This window comes from Pleurodeles waltl, chromosome 11 (genome assembly GCF_031143425.1).
Source record: "Pleurodeles waltl isolate 20211129_DDA chromosome 11, aPleWal1.hap1.20221129, whole genome shotgun sequence".
In the NCBI taxonomy this organism is placed as follows: domain Eukaryota; kingdom Metazoa; phylum Chordata; class Amphibia; order Caudata; family Salamandridae; genus Pleurodeles; species Pleurodeles waltl.
In genome coordinates, this window is record NC_090450.1 from 975,627,646 (window position 1) to 975,654,714 (window position 27,069).

A 27,069-nucleotide genomic window follows, 5' to 3' on the forward strand; every position below is an offset into this window, starting at 1 on the left:
TTTTTGACGTATTCCTTGGGACGATATACACTGGACCACAATACCTCCCCATCCCTCCTATTTTTTTGATTTATTATATCTGCTACTTTTCCTGGGAGGAAAAGTAAATTTATATGCCAAATGATTATTATTGTTGTCCTCAACTTCTTTTTAACGAGGGCAATTGTATGTTTTTTCTGCATGAGATAAAATATTTTAGATGTCTTTTATAATGAAGGTTTGGTTGGTATACACTTTACATGGTAAGAGGTTCTGCTCAGTGGCATATTGTGTTGCTGTGTGTTCCAACAGGGTAGAACATGCCGTGTCAGTCTACATATCAGAACAAATAGACTTATCTTCACTACCTGGTTTGATAATTCTGCCCTACCGTGACATGTAGTGCTTCTTAGCCATGTTTTCTTTGTCTTTACGATATTACTGTGGTCCTTTCCACATTATTGACGGGTTTTCGTGCATGTGTCCACATCTTGTTTAGGGAGCAGATAGCTTTGTTAGTTCGCCTCTAACACCACTGCGTCATATTAACATGGATTTTCTGCGTCCTTATCAGTGGTTCCCTCCAGGAGTCTTCTGTTGTGACTTACGGTAAGGCTCACCTACATTCTTATGAATGCCAGTCTTTTTGCATTACCCTAGACCGGTTTTGTTGTATGAATATTTTTTTTATTGGTATCAATTATAGGTGATGCTGTATCCATGTTCTTAATGTGTTTGTAACTTACTACTGTGGTCTTTTACACAGTTCTTTTACTAATAAGGATGTTCTTTCTCATAGGTATTATTACGAGTGCATAGTCTATTTCTTCTGTACTAGACCCGTTTTCTTCTGGATTGAAGATCTTCAATGTTGTTAGGTCGCTTCTGACAAACAACTGCCATACTAACATGGAGGAGCATTTTTCCATGCTGTCATGGTTTATGGATTTATTTACCTGTGGTTACTTCCACAGGTTTTCATGATGTGGAGTATATTTTTACTCTCCTTAATTCTTATCATTGTGTGGTTTTTCTTCTGTTCTAGACCAGTTTTGTGATACTTAGACTTTTTTTAGGGTCTCAGTTTGCAGTCCCTCTTCCGGGATACTATGCTTTGGTATCGGATTCTAAAGTAAGGAATCTGCAGCCAGATGTCTCTATCATATGAACATGTTGCTTACCTTTGGTAACTCCTTATCTGGTAGAGACAGGATCTAGCAGCAGATTCCTTAACAACCCTCCCTTCCCACTCTGAACTGAGTTACTCCTTTGTCTCAGAAGATTTCATTATAGAAATCGACTCCTAAAATTAAGAATTTGGCAATTATTCGACAAAAGAATGCCTTTTGTTAAAAGGACACTGTTTCGATCTACAGTTTCTATTGTAACGCCACGTTTTGAGCATGGAAAAGAGTCACAGAAGAAACTGACCTCTGCAAAGGGAGTTATCTGGACTCCGCTGATGTGTCCTGGTGGATTACGTTGTTACGGAGTTGTGCGATGCCCTCTACTGACTCGCAAATGTACTATTGAAAGTTTCTGTATCAAGGCTCGCTCCTGGGGAAGATTCTAAAGTAAGTAATCTGCGGCTAGATCCTGTCTCTAGCAGATAGGACATTACCGAAGGTGAGTAACTTCTTCTTTCCTGCAATAAAAACTAGGCCAATGGCTGGGAGTCTAGTGGTGAAGGTCTTTTTTGTGTCTTTGCACTTAGAACTGCTCTGGCACTGCACTACACTGTACAGAAGGAGATACGAGCAGCTTGCTGCCTTAAGAATTGCTCTGGAATACGCCTCTCACATGTTCATTGCATGTCTGTCTTCTTTTCTTGTTTATTTTGTTTTTCCTTTTATAAAAGAGAGAAATAAAGAGCATTTGCCCTGTCTATTTACTATTCAGATTTCTAATTCTCATATGATTTTATTTATAAAAACTGTCTTTGAGATAGAGAGTTGATTTATTATTTTAGAAATACTTCTCTATGAAAAAATAGTTTGGGCTCCTGCATAAAAGTAGTAAAATGTAATTGTAATGTATTACATGAAGAAACCTATAATGAAAAACTGGAATTGCTAGTAAATGTCTCTAAGGAGCTTCTGGCTGTTTCCTGCTTTCAACATATGTTTTAGTGAGCTTCTTTTTGATTCCAGCACTTGATTTGTTGGATAAAATGTTGACTTTCAACCCTCACAAGAGAATTGAGGTCGAGGAAGCTTTGGCACATCCTTATTTGGAACAGTATTATGACCCGAGTGATGAGGTAAATATTTTTATTTCCTGTTCTGGTATTTACTAGCATGTTATAATCTGTTCAGATGAAAGGAATCCTGAATGTTAAAATGCTTTCTAGTTGATGAATTGTTTTTACAGGAGAGTTGTAATCTTTAATAGTTTCTTTTAGATTGAATTGATTCATGGCCGCTTCATGTGATTCAGTACCCCATTCTCTTTAAAATCCATTGATATATTTGGGCTGAAATATCCACTCTTAGTTACCCTGCCTTCACTGTGGTGATCTTCGAAGTATTTTCATTGATAGTCATAATCGTCAAATACTTCTTCCTTTGCTCGGAATCCCAGAGCACTTTTTGAATTATATATATGGTTGTCATTAGGTAGTTATTGTTAGGACCTAATTTCTATATAAAGTGTTCTTTATTTTGCTAATAACTTTGGTGCCGTTTCATGAATTTTCGCAAACTTTTCCAAAAGAAAATGGTGCTGACTTCAGCTGTTGTCTGGAAGGTTTTGGGGTGATCCGTCAAGCTAGGGGTGGAGAAAAAGGCAGGGGTTCCCAAAACAAGTTTTTCCCATTTATTTTTCTATAGGGGTTTTGAACAGCGATTGAGCCCGAACTGCTGGACGGAATACACAAAATTTGGCAGAAAGGTAGCTCTTGGTCCCGAAAGAGGCCTTTTTGTTATTTGGTATAAATCCGTTCAGTAGTTTTTGAGAAATCCGAATTTGTATGTACAGGGACGAGAAGGCTTTGTGAATCCTCCTGATCTCGTGCTGAAATCTGATTGCCAGCACTACAACAAGGATGTGTTGGTAGCCATGTTGGGACTCTGCTTCAGCTGTTTAAAAAAATAAAATAAAAAAAAGGGCCAAGGTAGGTACACCTTGACCCCTTAGCTCTGTTGCTGGTGTCCCCCCCATAGTGGGAGGGGGGGGATCGGGGGTCTGCTGGGCCCAGCCTCAACACTTCACTGGGGATCTTCCACCTTGCTGGGGCTACATACAAACATTATACAGCCCTGGGGACCACCCTCCCCCAAAGTCCTGCTCCTGCTATGTCCCAGGTTGTCCACCCCAGGACATAGCTGTTTGCTTTTGCTTATGGGAAGCTGGCAGCTTCCACCAAGCTAAAGCAAAGTAAGTCTGCTTCCTGACAAATATGCATGCAGGGAAACGGGTGAAAACGTTGCTCTCACAAGCAGGAGGCTGCTATTTAGAGCAGCTACCTGCTTCTGGGAGCAATGCCTGCTCCTGCAGGACTTGGGGAGCTGCCTAGGACCACGGGCCTTGGGGCTCCCACGTGGTGTGCTCTCGCTCTCTCTCTCTTTCTCTCTCTCTCTCTCTCTCTCTCTCTCTCTCTCTGCCTTTCTCCCTCTCTCTCTGCCTTTCTCCCTCTCTATTTTTCTCTCTCCTTCTCTATTACTCTCCCTCCCTCCCTCTCTCTCTCTCCCTCGCTCTCGCTCTCTCTCTCTCTCTCTCTCTCTCTCTCTCTCTCTCTCTCTCTCTCTCTCTCTCTCTCTCTCTCTCTCTCTGAGAGAGATAGTCATGGCAACGGTCTCTCCTTGCAATTACTTCACCGCACAAGGGGTTACCTGTGGCATAATGGTTAAGGTCATAGACCATCACACTGAAAGTTAAGAGATCTAGTCTAGGTGTGTCTGTGGTCATTCCTCTACTTTAATTCGTTTTAAACTTCAAAAGTTTAAGGTTCATAATGAAAGGTGAGCTCACTCTTTTATAAGTGACATATATTTTTCTTTTCAATGTTTCCAGAAATATCTCATTCTAAGTATATAATTCTCCCAAGCCTAAAAAACTCTCTACCTCGCTCCCTCTTACTCTTTCTCAATTTCTCTTTCACCCCTCACGCACCCACTCACAGTCCCTCACGCACCCACTCACAGTCCCTCACGCACCCACTCACAGTCCCTCACGCACCCACTCACAGTCCCTCACGCACCCACTCACACCCACAGACCCACTCACAAACCCACACAGAAACTGACACCCCCATTAAGACACTAATACTCCCACTCTCACACCCAGACAAATACTCTCACAGCCACTCACCCTCAGATGCATCCTTTCACTCCTATTCTCACACCCAGAGAGACAGGCCGGGCCAACTCCCGCTGTTTACAGTCAAAGGGCAGTGTGCAGCATGAGGGTGGGTGGTTAGCGGGGTTGGCTGCAGGGTCTGGCAATAGTCTCCACAGAAAGAGGAACCTTTTAATCCCTTGAGAATGCAGGCGTATGGAGAATGGGCTTCATTTGCTTTAATTTAGTACCATCTCTGTGGGCTCCCCCACATGGAGTTTGAAGGAGAGGTCCCACGATGACTAATACCACTCCTGTTCTACTTAGAGGCCTAGGACAGAAAGGATGTGAATGGCAGCTACCTGCGTGCTGTTGTGGTACCACTTATCAAAACAATCCAGACAGTCGATGTTGATGGGAACTTTATTGAATTTTATTGTATTGTGGGTTATTTATAAAGCACATTCCGGCCGGAGCATCGAAGTGCTAAAGACTGACAGGACGTCAAAGCGGGTCCTAAAAAGAATAAAGAGAGGGGCCAATAACTAGTTGTATCAAAAAGGAAAGTGGAAAGAGGGGCCGCGAAGGAGGAAAGGGGCCTGCCCTAATCTGAAAATACCCAAGTTTTAAACGGCTTCCTGAAACGGAAGTATGTGTCCTCCATCTTGATGGAAAGTGGAAGAGAATTCCAGAGTCTTGCTGCTGTAACTGAGAAGGCTTTGTCCCCCCATCTAGCCGTGCGGCAGCGAGGGATATATATGAGGTCCAATGCAGACGATCTAAGCTGACGTCCTGGCCGGTACGGCCGTAGGGCCGAGCTTAGATAATTGCAGCCTTCCTGTAAGTGAGGTAGAGTGTTTTAAATGTAACCTGTTTTTCCACTGTAGCCAATGCAACTGTCTTAGGCTACTGCTAGCCAATGAAAAACTCAGAAGATCCAGAACTAAGCGGGCTGCAGTCAGTTAAGAGACCTTCTTGATATTAAGCCTCAGCGCATTGCAATAATCCAGTTTAGAAATCATTAGTGCTAAAGTCACCAGAATTTTGAGTTCTTTTTGAAGAAAGGGAAACATTTTCTTTCACATTTTTAGGCACCAGTAGCAGCATTTAACCGTACTGTTAATTCCATGTTCGAAGGAGAGAGTTCTGTCAAATAACACTCTAAGGTTTCTTACCAAGGAACTTGGAACTGGGCATTCATTGCAAGACTTTGGCCACCATCGAGAGCCCCATATATTGGTGTCCAGGCCGAAGAGGAGAATTTCCGTCTTCTCTCTGTTCAATTTCAGCCAATTATTACTCATCCCATTGTTAATTTCACTCATGCATGTGTGAAATCTATCTGCCACCTCATTCCAGTTCTGATTGACCAGTATAATCAACTGGGTGTCATTGGCATAAGATACCACTTGAAATCCAAATGAACGGACAAGTCTGGCTAATGGGGTCACATATAAATTAAACAGGGTGGGGCTGAGTGACGATCCCTGAGGAACCCCACAGGAAAGCTGAAACAGAAGAGCCTTGTAATCTCCGCAGCTGACCGTGATCGATTTGTCCAACAGGAAAGACTTTAATATATCAAGGGCCTGATCTCTGATACCTGCTTGATAAAGACGTTGTAACTGCAAATGTGGAGATATAGTATCAAATGCCGCAGAGGTCCAAAAGTACAAGAATAGCACCTTTCCCATGATCAACTTTCTTCCGGATGATGTCCGCAGAGGAGACCAAAGCGGATTCCGTGCTGTGATCTTTGCGGAGCCCATGTTGTAATGGGTCCAGGCCTTCACTAATCTGAAGGAAACTAGCCAATTCGATGTTAAGATATTTCTCCAGTATTTTAGCTGTGGCGGGGAGTAGAGAGATGGGAACGTAGATTTTTTTTAATCATTGGGTTCCCCGCCCTGTTTCGTAGTGAGAGGAATCACAATGGATTCCTTCCAGGCAGGAGGAAAGCGCCCTTCCGTCAGAATTTCATGATAGACTGGTTCAAGGGTGGTTGAAATCAAATCATGCACTAATTTTAGAATCTTGGGAGGACACAGGTCCAAAGGCGACCCTGATTTCACTCCCCTCAATAGTTCTTTCATTTTAAATGCCTGTAAAGGTGAAAAACAGGTAAGCTTTGGTGCAGAATCTCGGACCAAAGCTGCTCCTTGGTCTTCCCCTCTCAACTCAATGGGGGGCTGCTTGAATGTAGCATGAAGCTGAATAATTTTATTCTTAAAGAAATCAGAGACCCTTTGACAGAAATCCAGAGAGTTCTCCAACACTGGGGAGGAGGGGGGAGAAGGTAGGGTGCAAACCACCTTAAAGAGTTCTCTAGGCCTATTGTCTGCTTCTTTAATTTTATGGCTAAAGAAATCTGGTTTAGCTTTTTTGATTGCTGATTTATAGTTCTCAAGCTGAGCCCTAAGCTTGGCTCTCTCCTCAGGTTTCTGGTGGAACCCCCATCTTCTTTCCTGGCGTCTGTATAATCTCTAGGTTTTTTAGTTCCTCCGCATTCCATGGGGAGGATATGGTGAAGTGGAGAAGTGTGGCACAATGGTTAGAGTGGCAGACCCTGATGCAGAGATCTGGCCTGGGACCAGGGTTCAATACCGGCCTCGGAGGGGCTTGGGCTCAATTCCCTTGGACCAGATAATTCTCACCTTTGTGCCTAATCTAATTAATGGGTCCCACTCTGTAATTCTGGGCAATAGTTTGCTTAATCTCCACAACGGCCCTGACAGCGCTTGGATGCCTGGCTTCACCCTGGGGTTGCCCAGCAGTGGGTGCCTCACAGGGAAAAGCCAGGAGGGGTTCCACAGCGGTATGCGTACAGGGCCTTGAGACCCTAACGGGTGAGTAGTGCTCTATACAAGTGCAACGTTTATGTTTACATTTTTTTCTCTGGCTTGGAGCCCAATTTAACTAGGGGGGGCGGGGCAACCTATCGATGGCCCCTCTAAGTCCCTGTTCAAAACCCTCCCACTCTGAGGTAATGGTTTCTCTTACCTGATCCCAGCCAGCCTTGAGGATACTAGCCAAGCTCTGCTCCTCAATCTTGTGCCATTGTCTAGAAAATTGAAGGGTTGGAGACACCTTAGGTGGGAGGCCAATATGCATGCACACTTTATGGTTAACAAATGGTGATCTGTCCAATCCAGGGGAGAATTGTCTAGTCTGCAAAAATTGTCATGACTAATAAAAATAGCATCTAGCGTATGTCCTCCATAATGTGTAAGAGATGTGCTTGTACCGTCCTGTTGGACCTGGCTTTTTGACAGGGTCATCCCCAAACTTTTTGCCTCCTTCCTCCTATTTTTTCTGACCTGTTGTGGTTGGCTTTTGACCTCTGGGCACTTTACCACTGCTAACCAGTGCTAAAGTGCATATGCTCTCTGTGTAAATTGTACTATTGATTGGTTTATCCATGATTGGCTATTTAATTTACTTATAAGTCCCTAGTAGAGTGCACTATATGTGCCTAGGGCCTGTAGATTAAATGCTACTAGTGGGCCTGCAGCACTGGTTGTGCCACCCACTTCAGTAGCCCCTTAACCTTGTCTCAGGCCTGCCATTGCAAGGCCTGTGTGTGCAGTTTCACTGCCACTTCGACTTGGCATTTAAAAGTACTTGCCAAGCCTAGAACTCCCCTTTTTCTACATATAATGTGCGCCCTAGGTAACCCCTAGAGCAGGGTGCTGTGTGGGTAAAAGGCAGGACATGTACCTGTGTAGTTATATGTCCTGGTAGTGTAAAACTCCTAAATTCGTTTTTACACTACTGTGAGGCCTGCTCCCTTCATAGGCTAACATTGGGGCTGCCCTCATACATTGTTGAAGTGGCAGCTGCTGATCTGAAAGGAGCAGGAAGGTCATATTTAGTATGGCCAGAATGGTAATACAAAATACTGCTGACTGGTGAAGTCGGATTTAATATTACTATTCTAGAAATGCCACTTTTAGAAAGTGAGCATTTCTTTGCACTTAAATCCTTCTGTGCCTTACAATCCACGTCTGGCTGGGCTTGGTTGACAGCTCCTTGTGCATTCACTCAGACACACCCCAAACACAGGGTACTCAGCCTCACTTGCATACATCTGCATTTTGAATGGGTCTTCCTGGGCTGGGAGGGTGGAGGGCCTGCCCTCACACAAAGGACTGCCACACCCCGTACTGGGACCCTGGCAGACAGGATTGAACTGAAAGGGGGCCTGGTGCGTTTCTTAGACACTCTTTGAAGTCACCCCCACTTCAAAGGCACAACTTAGTATAAAACAGGGCCTCTGCCCTACCTCATCAGACACTTGCTGGAGAAGAAACCTGAACCAGAAACTACATCCTGCCAAGAAAAACTGCCTGGCTGCTCAAAGGACTCACCTGTCTGCTTTCTACAAAGGACTGCTGCCTTGCTGTTGGCCTGCTGCCTTGCTGTTGGCCTGCTGCCTTTCTGAACTCTTGTCTGGCTGTGAAAGTGCTCTCCAAGGGCTTGGATAGAGCTTGGCTCCTGTTCCCTGAAGTCTCAGGACCAAAAAGACTTCTCTCTTTCACTTGGATGCTTCGTGCGGTGAAATTTTCGACGCACAGCTTGTTCCGCGGCGAGAAAAACGCCACACACCGACGCTGATCGACGCGATGCCTTCGGGACGACCGGAACTTCGACGCACTGCCTCGCAAGGACAACGCCGCCCGACTTCCAGAGGAGAAATCGACGTGACGCCTGCCGTGAGATCGAAACTTCGACTCACAGCCCCGCGGAACGACGCGCAGCTGGAAAACAAGCAGGAGAATCCACGCACAGACCCGGGACATCTGGTAATCCCCGCGACCCATAGGAGACGTTCTGCGTGCCGGAAAACGACGCACGTCTTCCCCGAGTGAAAAATAACGACGCAAGTCAGTGTGTGAAGAGGCGCAACCGACGCACACATCATTTTTCCTCCCGTAGAACGACGCACGTCTCCCCGCGTGAAAAATAACGATGCAAGTCCGTGTGTGAAGGGGCGTAACCGACGCACACACCATTTTTCCACGCATCTCCTCTTCTGCGGCCCTCTGCAGAGATTTTCCACTCCAAACCAGGTACTTTGTGCTTGAAATAGACTGTTTACTTTTTAAAGACTTAAGACACTTTATATCACTTTTTAGTGATATCTTTACAAATTCATATTGCATCTTTGATCGTTTTGACCTGCAAATACCCAGATAAATATTATATATTTTTCTAAACACTGTGTGGTGTATTTTTGTGGTGTTATATTATGGTATTTTATGATTTATTGCACAAATGCTTTACACATTGCCTTCTAAGTTAAGCCTGACTGCTCGTGCCAAGCTACCAGAGGGTGGGCACAGGCTGATTTTGGATTGTGTGTGACTTACCCTGACTCTAGAGTGAGGGTTCTTGCTTGGACAGATGGCAACCTGACTGCCAACCAAAAAACCCATTTCTAACACGTCCCAATCCAGGCTCGCCATCAGATCTATAAACTCCGCTATTGCTAAGTCCTTTGTGTCCTCAAGATGAATATTAAAATCACCCAATATTAGTGCCTTAGGGGCCATGGCAATAGGTTAAATCAGGGCCTACCAAGAAGATAAAAAGGCGTTTTTCGGGCCTGGAGGGCGATACATTAACAAGCCCTCAAAAAGTAAGGAATATTGTTGTCTTAACTCAAAATAGCCCTCTTCACAGAGGGCCAGGCTGACCTTGATGGGAAAGCTAGGCCTTTACCTTCAATGTCGCTCAGCATGTGAGAGAATACACACCAACAAAGGATGTATCTCGGAGATAGATCTTTGGGAGTCATCTTCATTGCTTTAAGATTTGGTTAAGTGTATTTTATTTAATCACCAAAGCTACTTCTAGTTTTAAAGCCCCTGTGGTGCTGATGATTATTGCTCATCCTCTTAAAACAGCAGTCAAGTGAGGATAGTTTGTCAGTGATGGTCAGTCACCCCAAGGAGAAAGTTCCAGAAATTATGTGTTCAGAAAACATGATACCATGTGACAGCATTTTCTGCAGAGAATTCTAACACATTGTGCTTGTAGTCCTAGGACTAACATGTTCTTCTACTCAAGTATTAGGAGCAATTCGCCAGTGCCATAGACTATCTATCATCCAGAGCATCATCCATTCGTGACGACAGCATGTTCCACAGTGCCTTGGCAAAAGCTTAAGTAGAGTTGAATGTCATGATACCTCTCCCTCCATTGAAAATCAGTGACTTCCTTCATCGTACCTCTTCAAAGCCATTATTTACATTAGTAGCAGGCCTTTTTAGCCGACTGGCGTTTTTAAGTGCATCTTCATTGACAGTCATTAATGTAGAATATTCCCACCTGCACACAATGAGCCTGGAATTCTACAAATCCATACAGAGAATGTACAAGTGGTAGATGGGATATCTGGCATTATTTTCTAAATGTTGTACCATTGTCTAAAGTCTCTGCAGCCTGATTTTTGTTTTCCACATGCTGATTGTAACAGATAAGATTACATTTCAGAACTATTTGCTGATACCCTTAAGTAGAGGAACCCTAAAGTCAAAACAGTTTAGTTGAACAAGAGGGGAAGGTAGCCTAATAAGCATAATAAAAGAAGTTGGAAACGTACAACCTCTTTATAGAGCCAGCAGCTTCCATCTTCCAGCATGTCTTGTACTTTCAAGCCTCATAGTATGAGTGAATAAACTTCCCATTGTTGAAAATTAAAGACCGAGTAGGCTTGGAAAGGTTCATGACTTCAGTGAAGACTGCTATGATGTAGAACTAGAATTGCAAGTAAATAACTTTCCCTTCTGCATCGTAGCATCTTCATGGATAGTCATTGAACATAGACTATAAAGGCAAGCCCAACAAAGCAGCCCATATGCTCAAACAGTAGAAGGAGAAACTTAACCAAACATATTCTTGAGGGCAACTTAACCAACTTGACTGATTTGGCTGTCCCTCCATTCTTCTTAGTCGTAGAGGCCTCACACAGTTTGACAGTTGGATATCGCCTGCCAGGTCCCAGATATCAGCAGTGTCTAAGGAGCCCATATTGTGGTCCCAGGAACACCCACTGCAGGCACCATCATTCCACTGAAGCTCTCATACCCCTTAGCCCTCTAAGCAGGCACAGCACCACACTTACTCCACAGTGGATCATAGGGGGTTGCTGCTATATGGGTGGTCCCCAAGGGCCAGGCTTGCCCTATATTGCTTCAGGCCGCAGGAAGCCTCCAAATGCAGGAGTGGCATGTAGTTAACCCTTGTCTCCACCAATGCAGCCCCTCCAGCATTGAGGTTCTACCTGTCCATCGCATCATTGACGGGCCTTCCATCCGGCCTCTCGGCTTGCTGCCATTGTGGGTGTAGTGAGCTCTGCGGCTCACCTCCCACTTGGACATGATCTGCTTAGTCCGCTGGCTTGATACCTGCTCTGGAGTGTCCCTCCAGGTCTCCACAGCAACTCTTGTTCACAAGACAGTTGGATGGGACCAGAGGGTGCGATGGTGAGTCGGCTAGGCCCTTACCTGGAAGGAAACTCTGGATTTAGGAGTTTGACGCCATCTTGGCCTTGGCTTTACCCTGGAGGATGTTTTAAGATGATAATCTGTACCAGGGCTGCTGTTTTTCAGATTCACTCCTTGGGCATGAAGGATGGATGGCGTTACTGCCATCTGTTTTGGTTGTGAGTTACATATTATTTGGCTCTCCATAAACAGCATTCAGGACTTCTATAACATAGGTTTCTCAAGTTTTTTTTCTTCCTATATTTCTGTTCAAGTATATCCTCATTTCATTTCACAATCCTTTAGCTTTCTATATCGTTGCATAATCTGGACATTTGGCTCCAGATCTAAGGAGGTTTACTTTGAACAGAGATTTCGCGCAAGATCAAGAGTAGTAGAAAAATATTAGCAACATTATCCAGGGGAATCTGGTCTCTGCTCCTCTCAGCATAGTGTGAGATTCTTAAGTCAGTGGTAAAAGGGAGTACTTTTAGTTACACTATCACTCACAAGAAACAGGCTGAGAATGAATTACAACAGCTTAGAAGTGCTTACCTAGCCACTGCAATAGAACATGCATTGTAATCATATGGGGAATCAGAACAAAATGGTTAGGACGAATTTAGGATGACTGTTAGCCTAGTACATAAAGAAACGGGCAGGGCAAAATGTAATTGAATTTGTTTTCAATAAAAATGGTGTAGAAGTAAAACGCAAGGATTGAATAGATAAAGCATGTCATGCACTCTACTAAGCTGTAGACTGATTGCTTAGCCACTTCAGTCAGAGCAGATATATGATTATTTAATTGAGATCAATCATTAAGCCCAAAGAGGTTCCTTCAAGTGATGGAATCTTCATTTATTGTAGAGGAGCTGTAGAAAGTTTTATTTCAACCCCCATTAGTGAATGCTGCAGGTCCCACCTCCATTCCATCAGAATTTTATAAAGTCTTTTCTGTCATACTTGCCTTTTCTGTTTTTCAAATTAATAAACTCATCGAGTCAGGTTTGGGGTTACCACATTCATGGAGGGAAAAAATCATACAAAAATGTTATGCAGAAAGAAGAGTGCAGTTCCGGTCTGTCCACCTCTTATACATTGTGATTGTAAAATCTTTAAAAATGACTTGCTAATAGACTTCCACTGTGATAACAGCAAGGGCTTATCTCTGGATACCACCTTGTCTATAAATCTTACCGCCTCACTCTTTAGGTCGAGGGCGCAAAGCGCTCTGGCCTGTTGTATATGTGGGCTTTTATCAACGCCCATCACTATCACTTGTTCATGGGCTTGCCTTTCAAAAATCCTTTGTTATCATTGGTAAATGCTTTACGTTTGTCCCTCCTTGGGGCAGTTTTGTTACTGCCTTGGCCATCGACCCTGTTACATGGATAATTGCAAGTTTGCCGATACGTTTGACTGCAAGCTAACTTTTTTCCTTTTGTCTCTCCTTCTCGCTCATATCGGCCGTGGTGCTTTGAATCAGCTCGCTTATGTCAACTGTTTTACTTTGTATTTTCAATTTAGGTGGCAAGAAAAGTCCATTTAGGAGTTTACAGTGCTTATAGCTCTAACTCGAGCAAACACGAGACCCATTGCATTGCAAATGCTTGTTGATATTGGCTCTGGCACACCTACAGATGTCCTTTATTTGATGTTTAGAAGGCACTTGATAGAATCTGATGGCCTCAATTGTGGGTTACCCTGCAGAAGTTTACTTTTGGCCCTCTTTTGTTTTTATCAATAGGCCAAACCCTTTTTCTTGGGGTTCTCAGCCCAATTTATCTGTAAGGAAACAATCACAATTAGATTTTCTACATACCGAGCACCAGGTAGGGCTGCCTACTCTTGCTATTATTGTTAACCTTGTATTTTGATGTTTAGATACACTACGTTAATAAATTTCCCTTGTGTTTGAGTGGGACAAAGCCCAAACGTTTATGGCTATATGGAGCTGTTATCTGAGTCATGGAGAAGACACAGACTTGTTTTTAATCAACAGATGGATAAGATGGATAGCAACTATGTTTTTGTAGCAACATACCTTGGACTTAAAATGTCTATTTGTGGTGAGATGTTTACACTTAATTATGGTTTGCTTCTGTCTTCTAATACTTCTCAGTTTTAAAAATGGAATGGTCTCCAACCAGGTCTCATGGTATGAAGCAATGTTATAAAAAAGGTCAGTCTTCCCCGGTTTTTGTTTCATATGCTTCTATTATTAGCATCCTCAGGGTTTTTCCACAGCTGAGTCAGGACGGAATTAGTCCATTTGGCAGTATAAAAGAAATCAGCGGAGCATTTCATTACTACAATTTCACTAGAAAGAGGGGATTGCCTCTTATAAAGCAGTTTTTCCCCAGTTTAACGTAGCACAAACAACACAAAGATATTGAAGCCTTTACATGAACACCAGTTACATTACAAAAGGTCACATTATTTTTTTATTTTTTTAGCCACAGGGATATTAAGTGATTTGCCTAGAATCCCAGGATGTTGAGCCAACTCGGAGACTTGGTTCCCCAGTTCCAAAGACAGCAGCTCTGGCCATAATGCCACATCCTCTCGTCTGTACTGTGATTGGTTCTCACTTAGTTTTGTGGACCCCTCTACTTTAAACCTACTAGAATTGAGACTTGAGCAGTTTATCAACATAGTTGGCAATATCTATTGCACAAATTTGAAATCAAACTGATGATGATTGTGTTCACCTCCTTCTCAATTTTGCACATGATGCGTTTGCTCTTTTTTGGAGTCAGACCTCTGGAATCTGCCAGAATCTTAGTAACATGTTTGAAAACATGACTGTAAGGAAATGCCTCCTTGGCATGGTTGCCCCCTGACTTTTTGCCTTTGCTGATGCTATGTTTACAATTGAAAGTGTGCTGAGGCCTGCTAACCAGGCCCCAGCACCAGTGTTCTTTCCCTAACCTGTACTTTTGTATCCACAATTGGCAGACCCTGGCATCCAGACAAGTCCCTTGTAACTGGTACTTCTAGTACCAAGGGCCCTGATGCCAAGGAAGGTCTCTAAGGGCTGCAGCATGTCTTATGCCACCCTGGAGACCTCTCACTCAGCACAGACACACTGCTTGCCAGCTTGTGTGTGCTAGTGAGGACAAAACGAGTAAGTCGACATGGCACTCCCCTCAGGGTGCCATGCCAGCCTCTCACTGCCTATGCAGTATAGGTAAGACACCCCTCTAGCAGGCCTTACAGCCCTAAGGCAGGGTGCACTATACCATAGGTGAGGGTACCAGTGCATGAGCATGGTACCCCTACAGTGTCTAAACAAAACCTTAGACATTGTAAGTGCAGGGTAGCCATAAGAGTATATGGTCTGGGAGTCTGTCAAACACGAACTCCACAGCACCATAATGGCTACACTGAAAACTGGGAAGTTTGGTATCAAACTTCTCAGCACAATAAATGCACACTGATGCCAGTGTACATTTTATTGCAAAATACACCACAGAGGGCACCTTAGAGGTGCCCCCTGAAACTTAACCGACTGTCTGTGTAGGCTGACTAGTTCCAGCAGCCTGCCACACCCGAGACATGTTGCTGGCCCCATGGGGAGAGTGCCTTTGTCACTCTGAGGCCAGTAACAAAGCCTGCACTGGGTGGAGATGCTAACACCTCCCCCAGGCAGGAGCTGTGACACCTGGCGGTGAGCCTCAAAGGCTCACCCCTTTGTCACAGCCCAGCAGGGCACTCCAGCTTAGTGGAGTTGCCCGCCCCCTCCGGCCACGGCCCCCACTTTTGGCGGCAAGGCTGGAGGGAACAAAGAAAGCAACAAGGAGGAGTCACTGGCCAGTCAGGACAGCCCCTAAGGTGTCCTGAGCTGAAGTGACTCTAACTTTTAGAAATCCTCCATCTTGCAGATGGAGGATTCCCCCAATAGGGTTAGGATTGTGACCCCCTCCCCTTGGGAGGAGGCACAAAGAGGGTGTACCCACCCTCAGGGCTAGTAGCCATTGGCTACTAACCCCCCAGACCTAAACACGCCCTTAAATTTAGTATTTAAGGGCTACCCTGAACCCTAGAAAATTAGATTCCTGCAACTACAAGAAGGACTGCCTAGCTGAAAACCCCTGCAGAGGAAGACCAGAAGACGACAACTGCCTTGGCTCCAGAAACTCACCGGCCTGTCTCCTGCCTTCCAAAGATCCTGCTCCAGCGACGCCTTCCAAAGGGACCAGCGACCTCGACATCCTCTGAGGACTGCCCCTGCTTCGAAAAGACAAGAAACTCCCGAGGACAGCGGACCTGCTCCAAGAAAAGCTGCAACTTTGTTTCCAGCAGCTTTAAAGAACCCTGCAAGCTCCCCGCAAGAAGCGTGAGACTTGCAACACTGCACCCGGCGACCCCGACTCGGCTGGTGGCGATCCAACACCTCAGGAGGGACCCCAGGACTACTCTAAGACTGTGAGTACAAAAACCTGTCCCCCCTGAGCCCCCACAGCGCCGCCTGCAGAGGGAATCCCGAGGCTTCCCCTGACCGCGACTCTTTGAATCCTAAGTCCCGACACCTGGGAGAGACCCTGCACCCGCAGCCCCCAGGACCTGAAGGACCGGACTTTCACTGGAGGAGTGACCCCCAGGAGTCCCTCTCCCTTGACCAAGTGGAGGTTTCCCCGAGGAACCCCCCCCTTGCCTGCCTGCAGCGCTGAAGAGATCCCTAGATCTCCCATTGACTTCCATTACAAACCCGACGCTTGTTTCTACACTGCACCCGGCCGCCCCCGCGCTGCTGAGGGTGAAATTTCTGTGTGGGCTTGTGTCCCCCCCGGTGCCCTACAAAACCCCCCTGGTCTGCCCTCCGAAGACGCGGGTACTTACCTGCAAGCAGACCGGAACCGGGGCACCCCCTTCTCTCCATTCTAGCCTATGTGTTTTGGGCACCACTTTGAACTCTGCACCTGACCGGCCCTGAGCTGCTGGTGTGGTGACTTTGGGGTTGCTCTGAACCCCCAACGGTGGGCTACCTTGGACCAAGAACTAAGCCCTGTAAGTGTCTTACTTACCTGGTTAACCTAACAAATACTTACCTCCCCTAGGAACTGTGAAAATTGCACTAAGTGTCCACTTTTAAAACAGCTATTTGTGAATAACTTGTAAAGTATACATGCAATTTTTATGATTTGAAGTTCCTAAAGTACTTACCTGCAATACCTTTCGAATGAGATATTACATGTAGAATTTGAACCTGTGGTTCTTAAAATAAACTAAGAAAAGATATTTTTCTATAACAAAACCTATTGGCTGGATTTGTCTCTGAGTGTGTGTACCTCATTTATTGTCTATGTGTATGTACAACAAATGCTTAACACTACTCCTTGGATAAGCCTACTGCTCGACCACACTACCACAAAATAGAGCATTAGTATTATCTATTTTTACCACTATTTTACCTCTAAGGGGAACCCTTGGACTCTGTGCATGCTATTCCTTACTTTGAAATAGCACATACAGAGCCAACTTCCTACATTGGTGGATCAGCGGTGGGGTACAAGACTTTGCATTTGCTGGACTACTCAGCCAATACCTGATCACACGACAAATTCCAAAATTGTCATTAGAAATTGATTTTTGCAATTTGAAAAGTTTTCTAAATTCTTAAAAGACCTGCTAGGGCCTGGTGTTAGATCCTGTTTAGCATTTCTTTTAGAGTTTAAAAGTTTGTAAAAGTTTGAATTAGATTCTAGAACCAGTTGTAGATTCTTAAAAAGTATTCCAACTTTTAGAAGCAAAATGTCTAGCACAGATGTGACTGTGGTGGAACTCGACACCACACCTTACCTCCATCTTAAGATGAGGGAGCTAAGGTCACTCTGTAAAATAAAGAAAATAACAATGGGCCCCAAACCTACCAAAATACAGCTCCAGGAGCTTTTGGCAGAGTTTGAAAAGGCCAACCCCTCTGAGGGTGGCAACTCAGAGGAAGAGGATAGTGACTTGGAGGAAAATTCCCCCCTACCAGTCCTATCTAGGGAGAACAGGGTCCCTCAAACCCTGACTCCAAAAATAATAGTCAGAGATGCTGGTTCCCTCACAGGAGAGACCAACACCTCTGAAATCACTGAGGATAGCCCCAGTGAAGAGGACATCCAGTTAGCCAGGATGGCCAAAAGATTGGCTTTGGAAAGACAGATCCTAGCCATAGAGAGGGAAAGACAAGAGATGGGCCTAGGACCCATCAATGGTGGCAGCAACATAAATAGGGTCAGAGATTCTCCTGACATGTTGAAAATCCCTAAAGGGATTGTAACTAAATATGAAGATGGTGATGACATCACCAAATGGTTCACAGCTTTTGAGAGGGCTTGTGTAACCAGAAAAGTGAACAGATCTCACTGGGGTGCTCTCCTTTGGGAAATGTTCACAGGAAAGTGTAGGGATAGACTCCTCACACTCTCTGGACAAGATGCAGAATCTTATGACCTCATGAAGGGTACCCTGATTGAGGGCTTTGGATTCTCCACTGAGGAGTATAGGATTAGATTCAGGGGGGCTCAAAAATCCTCGAGCCAGACCTGGGTTGACTTTGTAGACTACTCAGTGAAAACACTAGATGGTTGGATTCAAGGCAGTGGTGTAAGTAATTATGATGGGCTGTACAATTTATTTGTGAAAGAACACCTGTTAAGTAATTGTTTCAATGATAAACTGCATCAGCATCTGGTAGACCTAGGACCAATTTCTCCCCAAGAATTGGGAAAGAAGGCGGACCATTGGGTCAAGACAAGGGTGTCCAAGACTTCAACAGGGGGTGACCAAAAGAAAGGGGTCACAAAGACTCCCCAGGGGAAGGGTGATGAGACAACCAAAACTAAAAATAGTAAAGAGTCTTCTACAGGCCCCCAAAAACCTGCACAGGAGGGTGGGCCCAGAGCCTCTTCACAAAACAATGGGTACAAGGGTAAAAACTTTGATCCCAAAAAGGCCTGGTGTCATAGCTGTAAACAGCATGGACACCAAACTGGAGACAAGGCCTGTCCCAAGAAGGGTTCCACTCCAAACTCCCATCCAGGTAACACTGGTATGGCTAGTCTCCAAGTGGGATCAACAGTGTGCCCAGAGCAAATCAGGGTCCACACTGAAGCTACTCTAGTTTCTGAGGGTGGGGTGGATTTAGCCACACTAGCTGTCTGGCCGCCTAACATGCAAAAATACAGACAGCAACTCTTAATTAATGGGACTAGAATAGAGGGCCTGAGGGATACAGGTGCCAGTGTCACCATGGTGACAGAGAAACTGGTTTCCCCTGGCCAATACCTGACTGGAAAAACTTACACAGTCACCAACGCTGACAATCAGAGAAAAGTACATCCCATGGCAATGGTTACTTTAGAATGGGGAGGGGTCAATGGCCTGAAACAGGTGGTGGTCTCCTCAAATATCCCAGTGGACTGTCTGCTTGGAAATGACCTGGAGTCCTCAGCATGGGCTGAGGTAGAACTAAAAACCCATGCAGCAATGCTGGGTATCCCTGAACTGGTGTGTGTGAAAACAAGAGCACAATGCAAGGCACAGGGTGAACAAGTAGAGCTGGAGTCTGGAAGAATGGCCCAGCCTACCAAGAGGAAAGGAAAGTCAGTTGGGAAACCAACTGCAACACAGCAAAAGAAAGGGAACCTCTCTTCTCAGGAAGAAGTTCTGCCCTCTGAGGGAACTGAGCCTTTGGAGCTTGAACCTTATCAGGTTGAGCTCTTAGGCCCAGGGGGACCCTCAAGGGAGGAGCTGTGTAAGGGACAAGAAACCTGTCCCTCTCTTGAAGGCCTTAGGCAGCAAGCTGCTGAAGAGTCCAAAGGCAAGAAAAATGGAACGCATAGGGTCTATTGGGAAGATGGACTCCTGTACACTGAGGCCAGAGACCCCAAACCTGGTGCCACTAGGAGAGTGGTAGTGCCTCAGCTGTTCAGAGAGTTCATCCTAACATTGGCCCATGACATTCCCCTTGCTGGACATTTGGGACGAACCAAGACGTGGGAGAGGTTAGTCAACCACTTCTACTGGCCCAATATGTCCAACATGGTTAAGGAGTTTTGCCTCTCCTGCCCCACCTGTCAAGCCAGTGGTAAGACAGGTGGGCATCCAAAGGCCCCCCTCATTCCACTTCCAGTGGTGGGGGTTCCCTTTGAAAGAGTGGGTGTGGACATAGTTGGTCCACTAGAACCTCCCACAGCCTCAGGAAATATGTATATCCTGGTAGTAGTGGATCATGCTACCAGGTATCCTGAAGCTATTCCCCTTAGGTCGACTACTGCCCCTGCAGTAGCCAAGGCCCTCATTGGTATCTTTACCAGAGTGGGTTTCCCTAAGGAGGTGGTGTCTGACAGAGGTACCAACTTCATGTCAGCATACCTAAAGCACATGTGGAATGAGTGTGGAGTGACTTATAAATTCACTACACCGTACCATCCACAAACTAATGGCTTGGTGGAGAGATTCAACAAGACATTAAAAGGCATGATCATGGGGCTCCCAGAAAAGCTCAAAAGGAGATGGGATGTCCTCTTGCCATGTCTGCTTTTCGCTTACAGAGAGGTGCCACAGAAGGGAGTAGGATTCTCACCCTTTGAACTTCTGTTTGGTCATCCTGTAAGGGGACCACTTGCCCTTGTTAAAGAAGGCTGGGAGAGACCTCTCCATGAGCCTAAACAGGACATAGTGGACTATGTACTTGGCCTTCGCTCTAGAATGGCAGAGTACATGGAAAAGGCAACCAAAAACCTTGAGGCCAGCCAACAGCTCCAGAAGTTTTGGTATGACCAAAAGGCTGCACTGGTTGAGTTCCAACCAGGGCAGAAAGTCTGGGTTCTGGAGCCTGTGGCTCCCAGGGCACTCCAGGACAAATGGAGTGGCCCTTACCCAGTACTAGAAAGGAAGAGTCAGGTCACCTACCTGGTGGACCTGGGCACAAGCAGGAGCCCCAAGAGGGTGATCCATGTGAACCGCCTTAAGCTCTTCCATGACAGGGCTGATGTGAATCTGTTGATGGTAACAGATGAGGATCAGGAGGCAGAGAGTGAACCTCTCCCTGATCTTCTGTCATCAGACCCAAAAGATGGCACAGTAGATGGAGTGATCTACTCAGACACCCTCTCTGGCCAACAGCAAGCTGATTGTAGGAGAGTCCTACAACAGTTTCCTGAACTCTTCTCCTTGACCCCTGGTCAGACACACCTGTGTACCCATGATGTGGACACAGGAGACAGCATGCCTGTCAAGAACAAAATCTTTAGACAATCTGACCATGTCAAAGAAAGCATCAAGGTGGAAGTCCACAAGATGCTGGAATTGGGAGTAATTGAGCGCTCTGACAGCCCCTGGGCTAGCCCAGTGGTCTTAGTCCCCAAACCTCACACCAAAGATGGAAAGAAAGAGATGAGGTTTTGTGTGGACTACAGAGGGCTCAATTCTGTCACCAAGACAGATGCTCATCCAATTCCAAGAGCTGATGAGCTCATTGATAAATTAGGTGCTGCCAAATTTCTAAGTACCTTTGACTTGACAGCAGGGTACTGGCAAATAAAAATGGCACCTGGAGCAAAAGAAAAGACAGCATTCTCCACACCTGATGGGCATTATCAGTTTACTGTTATGCCCTTTGGTTTAAAGAATGCCCCTGCCACCTTCCAAAGGTTGGTGAATCAAGTCCTTGCTGGCTTGGAGTCCTTTAGCACAGCTTATCTTGATGATATTGCTGTCTTTAGCTCCACCTGGCAGGATCACCTGGTCCACCTGAAGAAGGTTTTGAAGGCTCTGCAATCTGCAGGCCTCTCTATCAAGGCATCCAAATGCCAGATAGGGCAGGGAACTGTGGTTTACTTGGGACACCTTGTAGGTGGAGGCCAAGTTCAGCCACTCCAACCCAAGATCCAGACTATTCTGGACTGGGTAGCTCCAAAAACCCAGACTCAAGTCAGGGCATTCCTTGGCTTGACTGGGTATTACAGGAGGTTTGTGAAGGGATATGGATCCATTGTGACAGCCCTCACTGAACTCACCTCCAAGAAAATGCCCAAGAAAGTGAACTGGACTGTGGAATGCCAACAGGCCTTTGACACCCTGAAACAAGCAATGTGCTCAGCACCAGTTCTAAAAGCTCCAGATTATTCTAAGCAGTTCATTGTGCAGACTGATGCCTCTGAACATGGGATAGGGGCAGTTTTGTCCCAAACAAATGATGATGGCCTTGACCAGCCTGTTGCTTTCATTAGCAGGAGGTTACTCCCCAGGGAGCAGCGTTGGAGTGCCATTGAGAGGGAGGCCTTTGCTGTGGTTTGGTCCCTGAAGAAGCTGAGACCATACCTCTTTGGGACTCACTTCCTAGTTCAAACTGACCACAGACCTCTCAAATGGCTGATGCAAATGAAAGGTGAAAATCCTAAACTGTTGAGGTGGTCCATCTCCCTACAGGGAATGGACTTTATAGTGGAACACAGACCTGGGACTGCCCATGCCAATGCAGATGGCCTTTCCAGGTTCTTCCACTTAGAAAATGAAGACTCTCTTGGGAAAGGTTAGTCTCATCCTCTTTCGTTTGGGGGGGGGGTTGTGTAAGGAAATGCCTCCTTGGCATGGTTGCCCCCTGACTTTTTGCCTTTGCTGATGCTATGTTTACAATTGAAAGTGTGCTGAGGCCTGCTAACCAGGCCCCAGCACCAGTGTTCTTTCCCTAACCTGTACTTTTGTATCCACAATTGGCAGACCCTGGCATCCAGACAAGTCCCTTGTAACTGGTACTTCTAGTACCAAGGGCCCTGATGCCAAGGAAGGTCTCTAAGGGCTGCAGCATGTCTTATGCCACCCTGGAGACCTCTCACTCAGCACAGACACACTGCTTGCCAGCTTGTGTGTGCTAGTGAGGACAAAACGAGTAAGTCGACATGGCACTCCCCTCAGGGTGCCATGCCAGCCTCTCACTGCCTATGCAGTATAGGTAAGACACCCCTCTAGCAGGCCTTACAGCCCTAAGGCAGGGTGCACTATACCATAGGTGAGGGTACCAGTGCATGAGCATGGTACCCCTACAGTGTCTAAACAAAACCTTAGACATTGTAAGTGCAGGGTAGCCATAAGAGTATATGGTCTGGGAGTCTGTCAAACACGAACTCCACAGCACCATAATGGCTACACTGAAAACTGGGAAGTTTGGTATCAAACTTCTCAGCACAATAAATGCACACTGATGCCAGTGTACATTTTATTGCAAAATACACCACAGAGGGCACCTTAGAGGTGCCCCCTGAAACTTAACCGACTGTCTGTGTAGGCTGACTAGTTCCAGCAGCCTGCCACACCCGAGACATGTTGCTGGCCCCATGGGGAGAGTGCCTTTGTCACTCTGAGGCCAGTAACAAAGCCTGCACTGGGGGGAGATGCTAACACCTCCCCCAGGCAGGAGCTGTGACACCTGGCGGTGAGCCTCAAAGGCTCACCCCTTTGTCACAGCCCAGCAGGGCACTCCAGCTTAGTGGAGTTGCCCGCCCCCTCCGGCCACGGCCCCCACTTTTGGCGGCAAGGCTGGAGGGAACAAAGAAAGCAACAAGGAGGAGTCGCTGGCCAGTCAGGACAGCCCCTAAGGTGTCCTGAGCTGAAGTGACTCTAACTTTTAGAAATCCTCCATCTTGCAGATGGAGGATTCCCCCAATAGGGTTAGGATTGTGACCCCCTCCCCTTGGGAGGAGGCACAAAGAGGGTGTACCCACCCTCAGGGCTAGTAGCCATTGGCTACTAACCCCCCAGACCTAAACACGCCCTTAAATTTAGTATTTAAGGGCTACCCTGAACCCTAGAAAATTAGATTCCTGCAACTACAAGAAGAAGGACTGCCTAGCTGAAAACCCCTGCAGAGGAAGACCAGAAGACGACAACTGCCTTGGCTCCAGAAACTCACCGGCCTGTCTCCTGCCTTCCAAAGATCCTGCTCCAGCGACGCCTTCCAAAGGGACCAGCGACCTCGACATCCTCTGAGGACTGCCCCTGCTTCGAAAAGACAAGAAACTCCCGAGGACAGCGGACCTGCTCCAAGAAAAGCTGCAACTTTGTTTCCAGCAGCTTTAAAGAACCCTGCAAGCTCCCCGCAAGAAGCGTGAGACTTGCAACACTGCACCCGGCGACCCCGACTCGGCTGGTGGCGATCCAACACCTCAGGAGGGACCCCAGGACTACTCTAAGACTGTGAGTACAAAAACCTGTCCCCCCTGAGCCCCCACAGCGCCGCCTGCAGAGGGAATCCCGAGGCTTCCCCTGACCGCGACTCTTTGAATCCTAAGTCCCGACACCTGGGAGAGACCCTGCACCCGCAGCCCCCAGGACCTGAAGGACCGGACTTTCACTGGAGGAGTGACCCCCAGGAGTCCCTCTCCCTTGACCAAGTGGAGGTTTCCCCGAGGAACCCCCCCCTTGCCTGCCTGCAGCGCTGAAGAGATCCCTAGATCTCCCATTGACTTCCATTACAAACCCGACGCTTGTTTCTACACTGCACCCGGCCGCCCCCGCGCTGCTGAGGGTGAAATTTCTGTGTGGGCTTGTGTCCCCCCCGGTGCCCTACAAAACCCCCCTGGTCTGCCCTCCGAAGACGCGGGTACTTACCTGCAAGCAGACCGGAACCGGGGCACCCCCTTCTCTCCATTCTAGCCTATGTGTTTTGGGCACCACTTTGAACTCTGCACCTGACCGGCCCTGAGCTGCTGGTGTGGTGACTTTGGGGTTGCTCTGAACCCCCAACGGTGGGCTACCTTGGACCAAGAACTAAGCCCTGTAAGTGTCTTACTTACCTGGTTAACCTAACAAATACTTACCTCCCCTAGGAACTGTGAAAATTGCACTAAGTGTCCACTTTTAAAACAGCTATTTGTGAATAACTTGTAAAGTATACATGCAATTTTTATGATTTGAAGTTCCTAAAGTACTTACCTGCAATACCTTTCGAATGAGATATTACATGTAGAATTTGAACCTGTGGTTCTTAAAATAAACTAAGAAAAGATATTTTTCTATAACAAAACCTATTGGCTGGATTTGTCTCTGAGTGTGTGTACCTCATTTATTGTCTATGTGTATGTACAACAAATGCTTAACACTACTCCTTGGATAAGCCTACTGCTCGACCACACTACCACAAAATAGAGCATTAGTATTATCTATTTTTACCACTATTTTACCTCTAAGGGGAACCCTTGGACTCTGTGCATGCTATTCCTTACTTTGAAATAGCACATACAGAGCCAACTTCCTACAATGACCTTTAATTCTTTTTCTAATTTAGCAGCAACTCTTTCAATTCCTGCTCCTCTGTTTGTATTATAAATACCTTGAATTTAGAGAATGTTATGCAAATATGAGTTAGAAGTATGAACCTTAGCCTTGTTACAATAATCTAACACTTACTAAAAAGATGCCATTGGGTTCATGTTTCCATACATACTGGAAAATCCATCTAATGATTTGTACAATTTGGAAATCAGATGGATCTGCTAAGCTAGATTTTGATGGCACAAAAGAAGAGATTTTGAAGCATATTGGAGTTCTAGTCTTATATTCTATGTAGGGTAAGGGACATTGTATACTTTGCATTTATTACAGCTAACCTATGTATTGCAAGGGCTTGGTTGGAAAGTGAGCCCCCTGTAGTGAGAGAATGGTGGTCTGAATTTGTTTGTTTATGTGGATTGGAACTGTCGCTCTAGCAACATTGTAAAGTTTAGTACATTTTCTTTTCTCTGGTGACAATGTGTTTTTGACTGGGTTTTCAACCGTATCATACCAGTATCTAATTTTATGCTTTATAAATAATATTGGCGAGCCATTGTGGCAGTTGAGTAGCATTTGTTCAATGGCATGTGTGGCTGTGGATACACATGTTCTGCATGCTCCTGCCATCTAATGTTGGCTTTGGAGTGTTGCAAGTTGTTTTTCTTTGAAGAAGCATTTTCAAGTCATGGGATCGAATGACTCCTCCTTCTTAGTGATACTGAGTGTGGGCATGGACTCCTTTGTTAGATTGTTTTCTCTCTGCCGTCAGGTTTGGACATGTCTCTTTGCTCCTTTCTCCCTTCCCTCTTGTTTCAAAACCTTTCTTCTGTCTTTCCTAAAATTGACAGTATTGTTTTCGATCACACTTTACTACTATTGCGCTTGTTTCACTCAGTCAGTCCCTCTTTCTGCCATCGTCTGAAGCCACGGTATGAACATCGTGTCATATGCTGATGAGACACAACTCGTCATTTCCCTCACGAAGACCAAGACACGGCCAAAAGGAACTTTCACTCAGGAATGGAAGCCATCGCCACCTGGATGAGAAAAAGCTGCCTCAAGCTCAACTCCGACAGGACGGAGCTCATCATCTAAGGAAACGCCACCTCAGCTTGTGACGACTCATGTTGGACCACATCCTTCAGCACCCCCTCTGTGCCGACCAAGCATGCCCGCAACTTAGGAATCATTCTTGACTCATCCCTATCCTTGACCCGCCAGGTTAACTCTGTCACCTCCTCCTGCTGGCAAAAACTCTGCAAACTCTGCAGATCTTCAGATGTACCCCAGCAAACTGTCTCAAGACAGTCACCCACGCCTTAGTCACAAGCAAGCTCGACTACGACAACTTCCTCTATGCTGGCACTTCAACTCATCCAGAACGCTGCTGCCAGACCCATTCTGGACCTCCCTCTCCGAGAGCACATCTCCCAACACCTGAGAACCCTCCACTGGATACCAGTCAAAAAGCGAATCGCCTTCCAGCTTGTCACCCACACATACAAGGCCATACACAATGCAGGACCAGCCTACGACCAGCCTACCTCAACCACCACGTCTCCTTCCACACTCTGCCAGATCCCTCCACGCCACCCAGTTGGACTTGGCCACCGTCCCTCGATCCGCAAAACCACCATCAGAGAACGACCTTTTACCTACACTGCAGCGAGGAGCTGGAACATCCTCACCCTGCACCTCAGACAAAGCCCGTTGCTCACCATCTTCAGGAAGAACCTCAAGATGTGGCTCTTCGGATCAACCCCCTCACCCTCTAAAACCCCCTTTCGGACCTATCTCACTGCATGGCACCTACCAGGATACTGTGCGGCTGGAATGAACACCATTTCGATTTTGTCTTCTGTGCACTCCAAATTCCCACACACCGTCCAACGTCTGGTGTGTACACTGTGCCTCTCGCCTGGACATCAAGAAGCCACCTGCGATGCCTGACGATCTTCTGTTAGAAAAAGACACTTCGGTACCATAGGGCTGTAATGCTATTTGTATTTAACCACTAGCTCCATCTTGACCACTGACTCTATTTTGTTCTTAGCTTAGC

The 27,069-nt window shown here is 46.1% G+C and overlaps 1 protein-coding gene across 1 annotated transcript in view; it reads left to right on the forward strand.

The window, feature by feature from the left end:
- Positions 1–27,069, forward strand: part of MAPK1 (mitogen-activated protein kinase 1) — a 324,545-nt gene that overhangs the window by 248,166 nt on the left and 49,310 nt on the right. Inside the window, exon 7 of the mRNA XM_069215246.1 lies at positions 2,130–2,239. Within this exon, the coding sequence (XP_069071347.1) occupies positions 2,130–2,239 (110 nt within the window). The remainder of the gene's footprint in view (positions 1–2,129; positions 2,240–27,069) is intronic.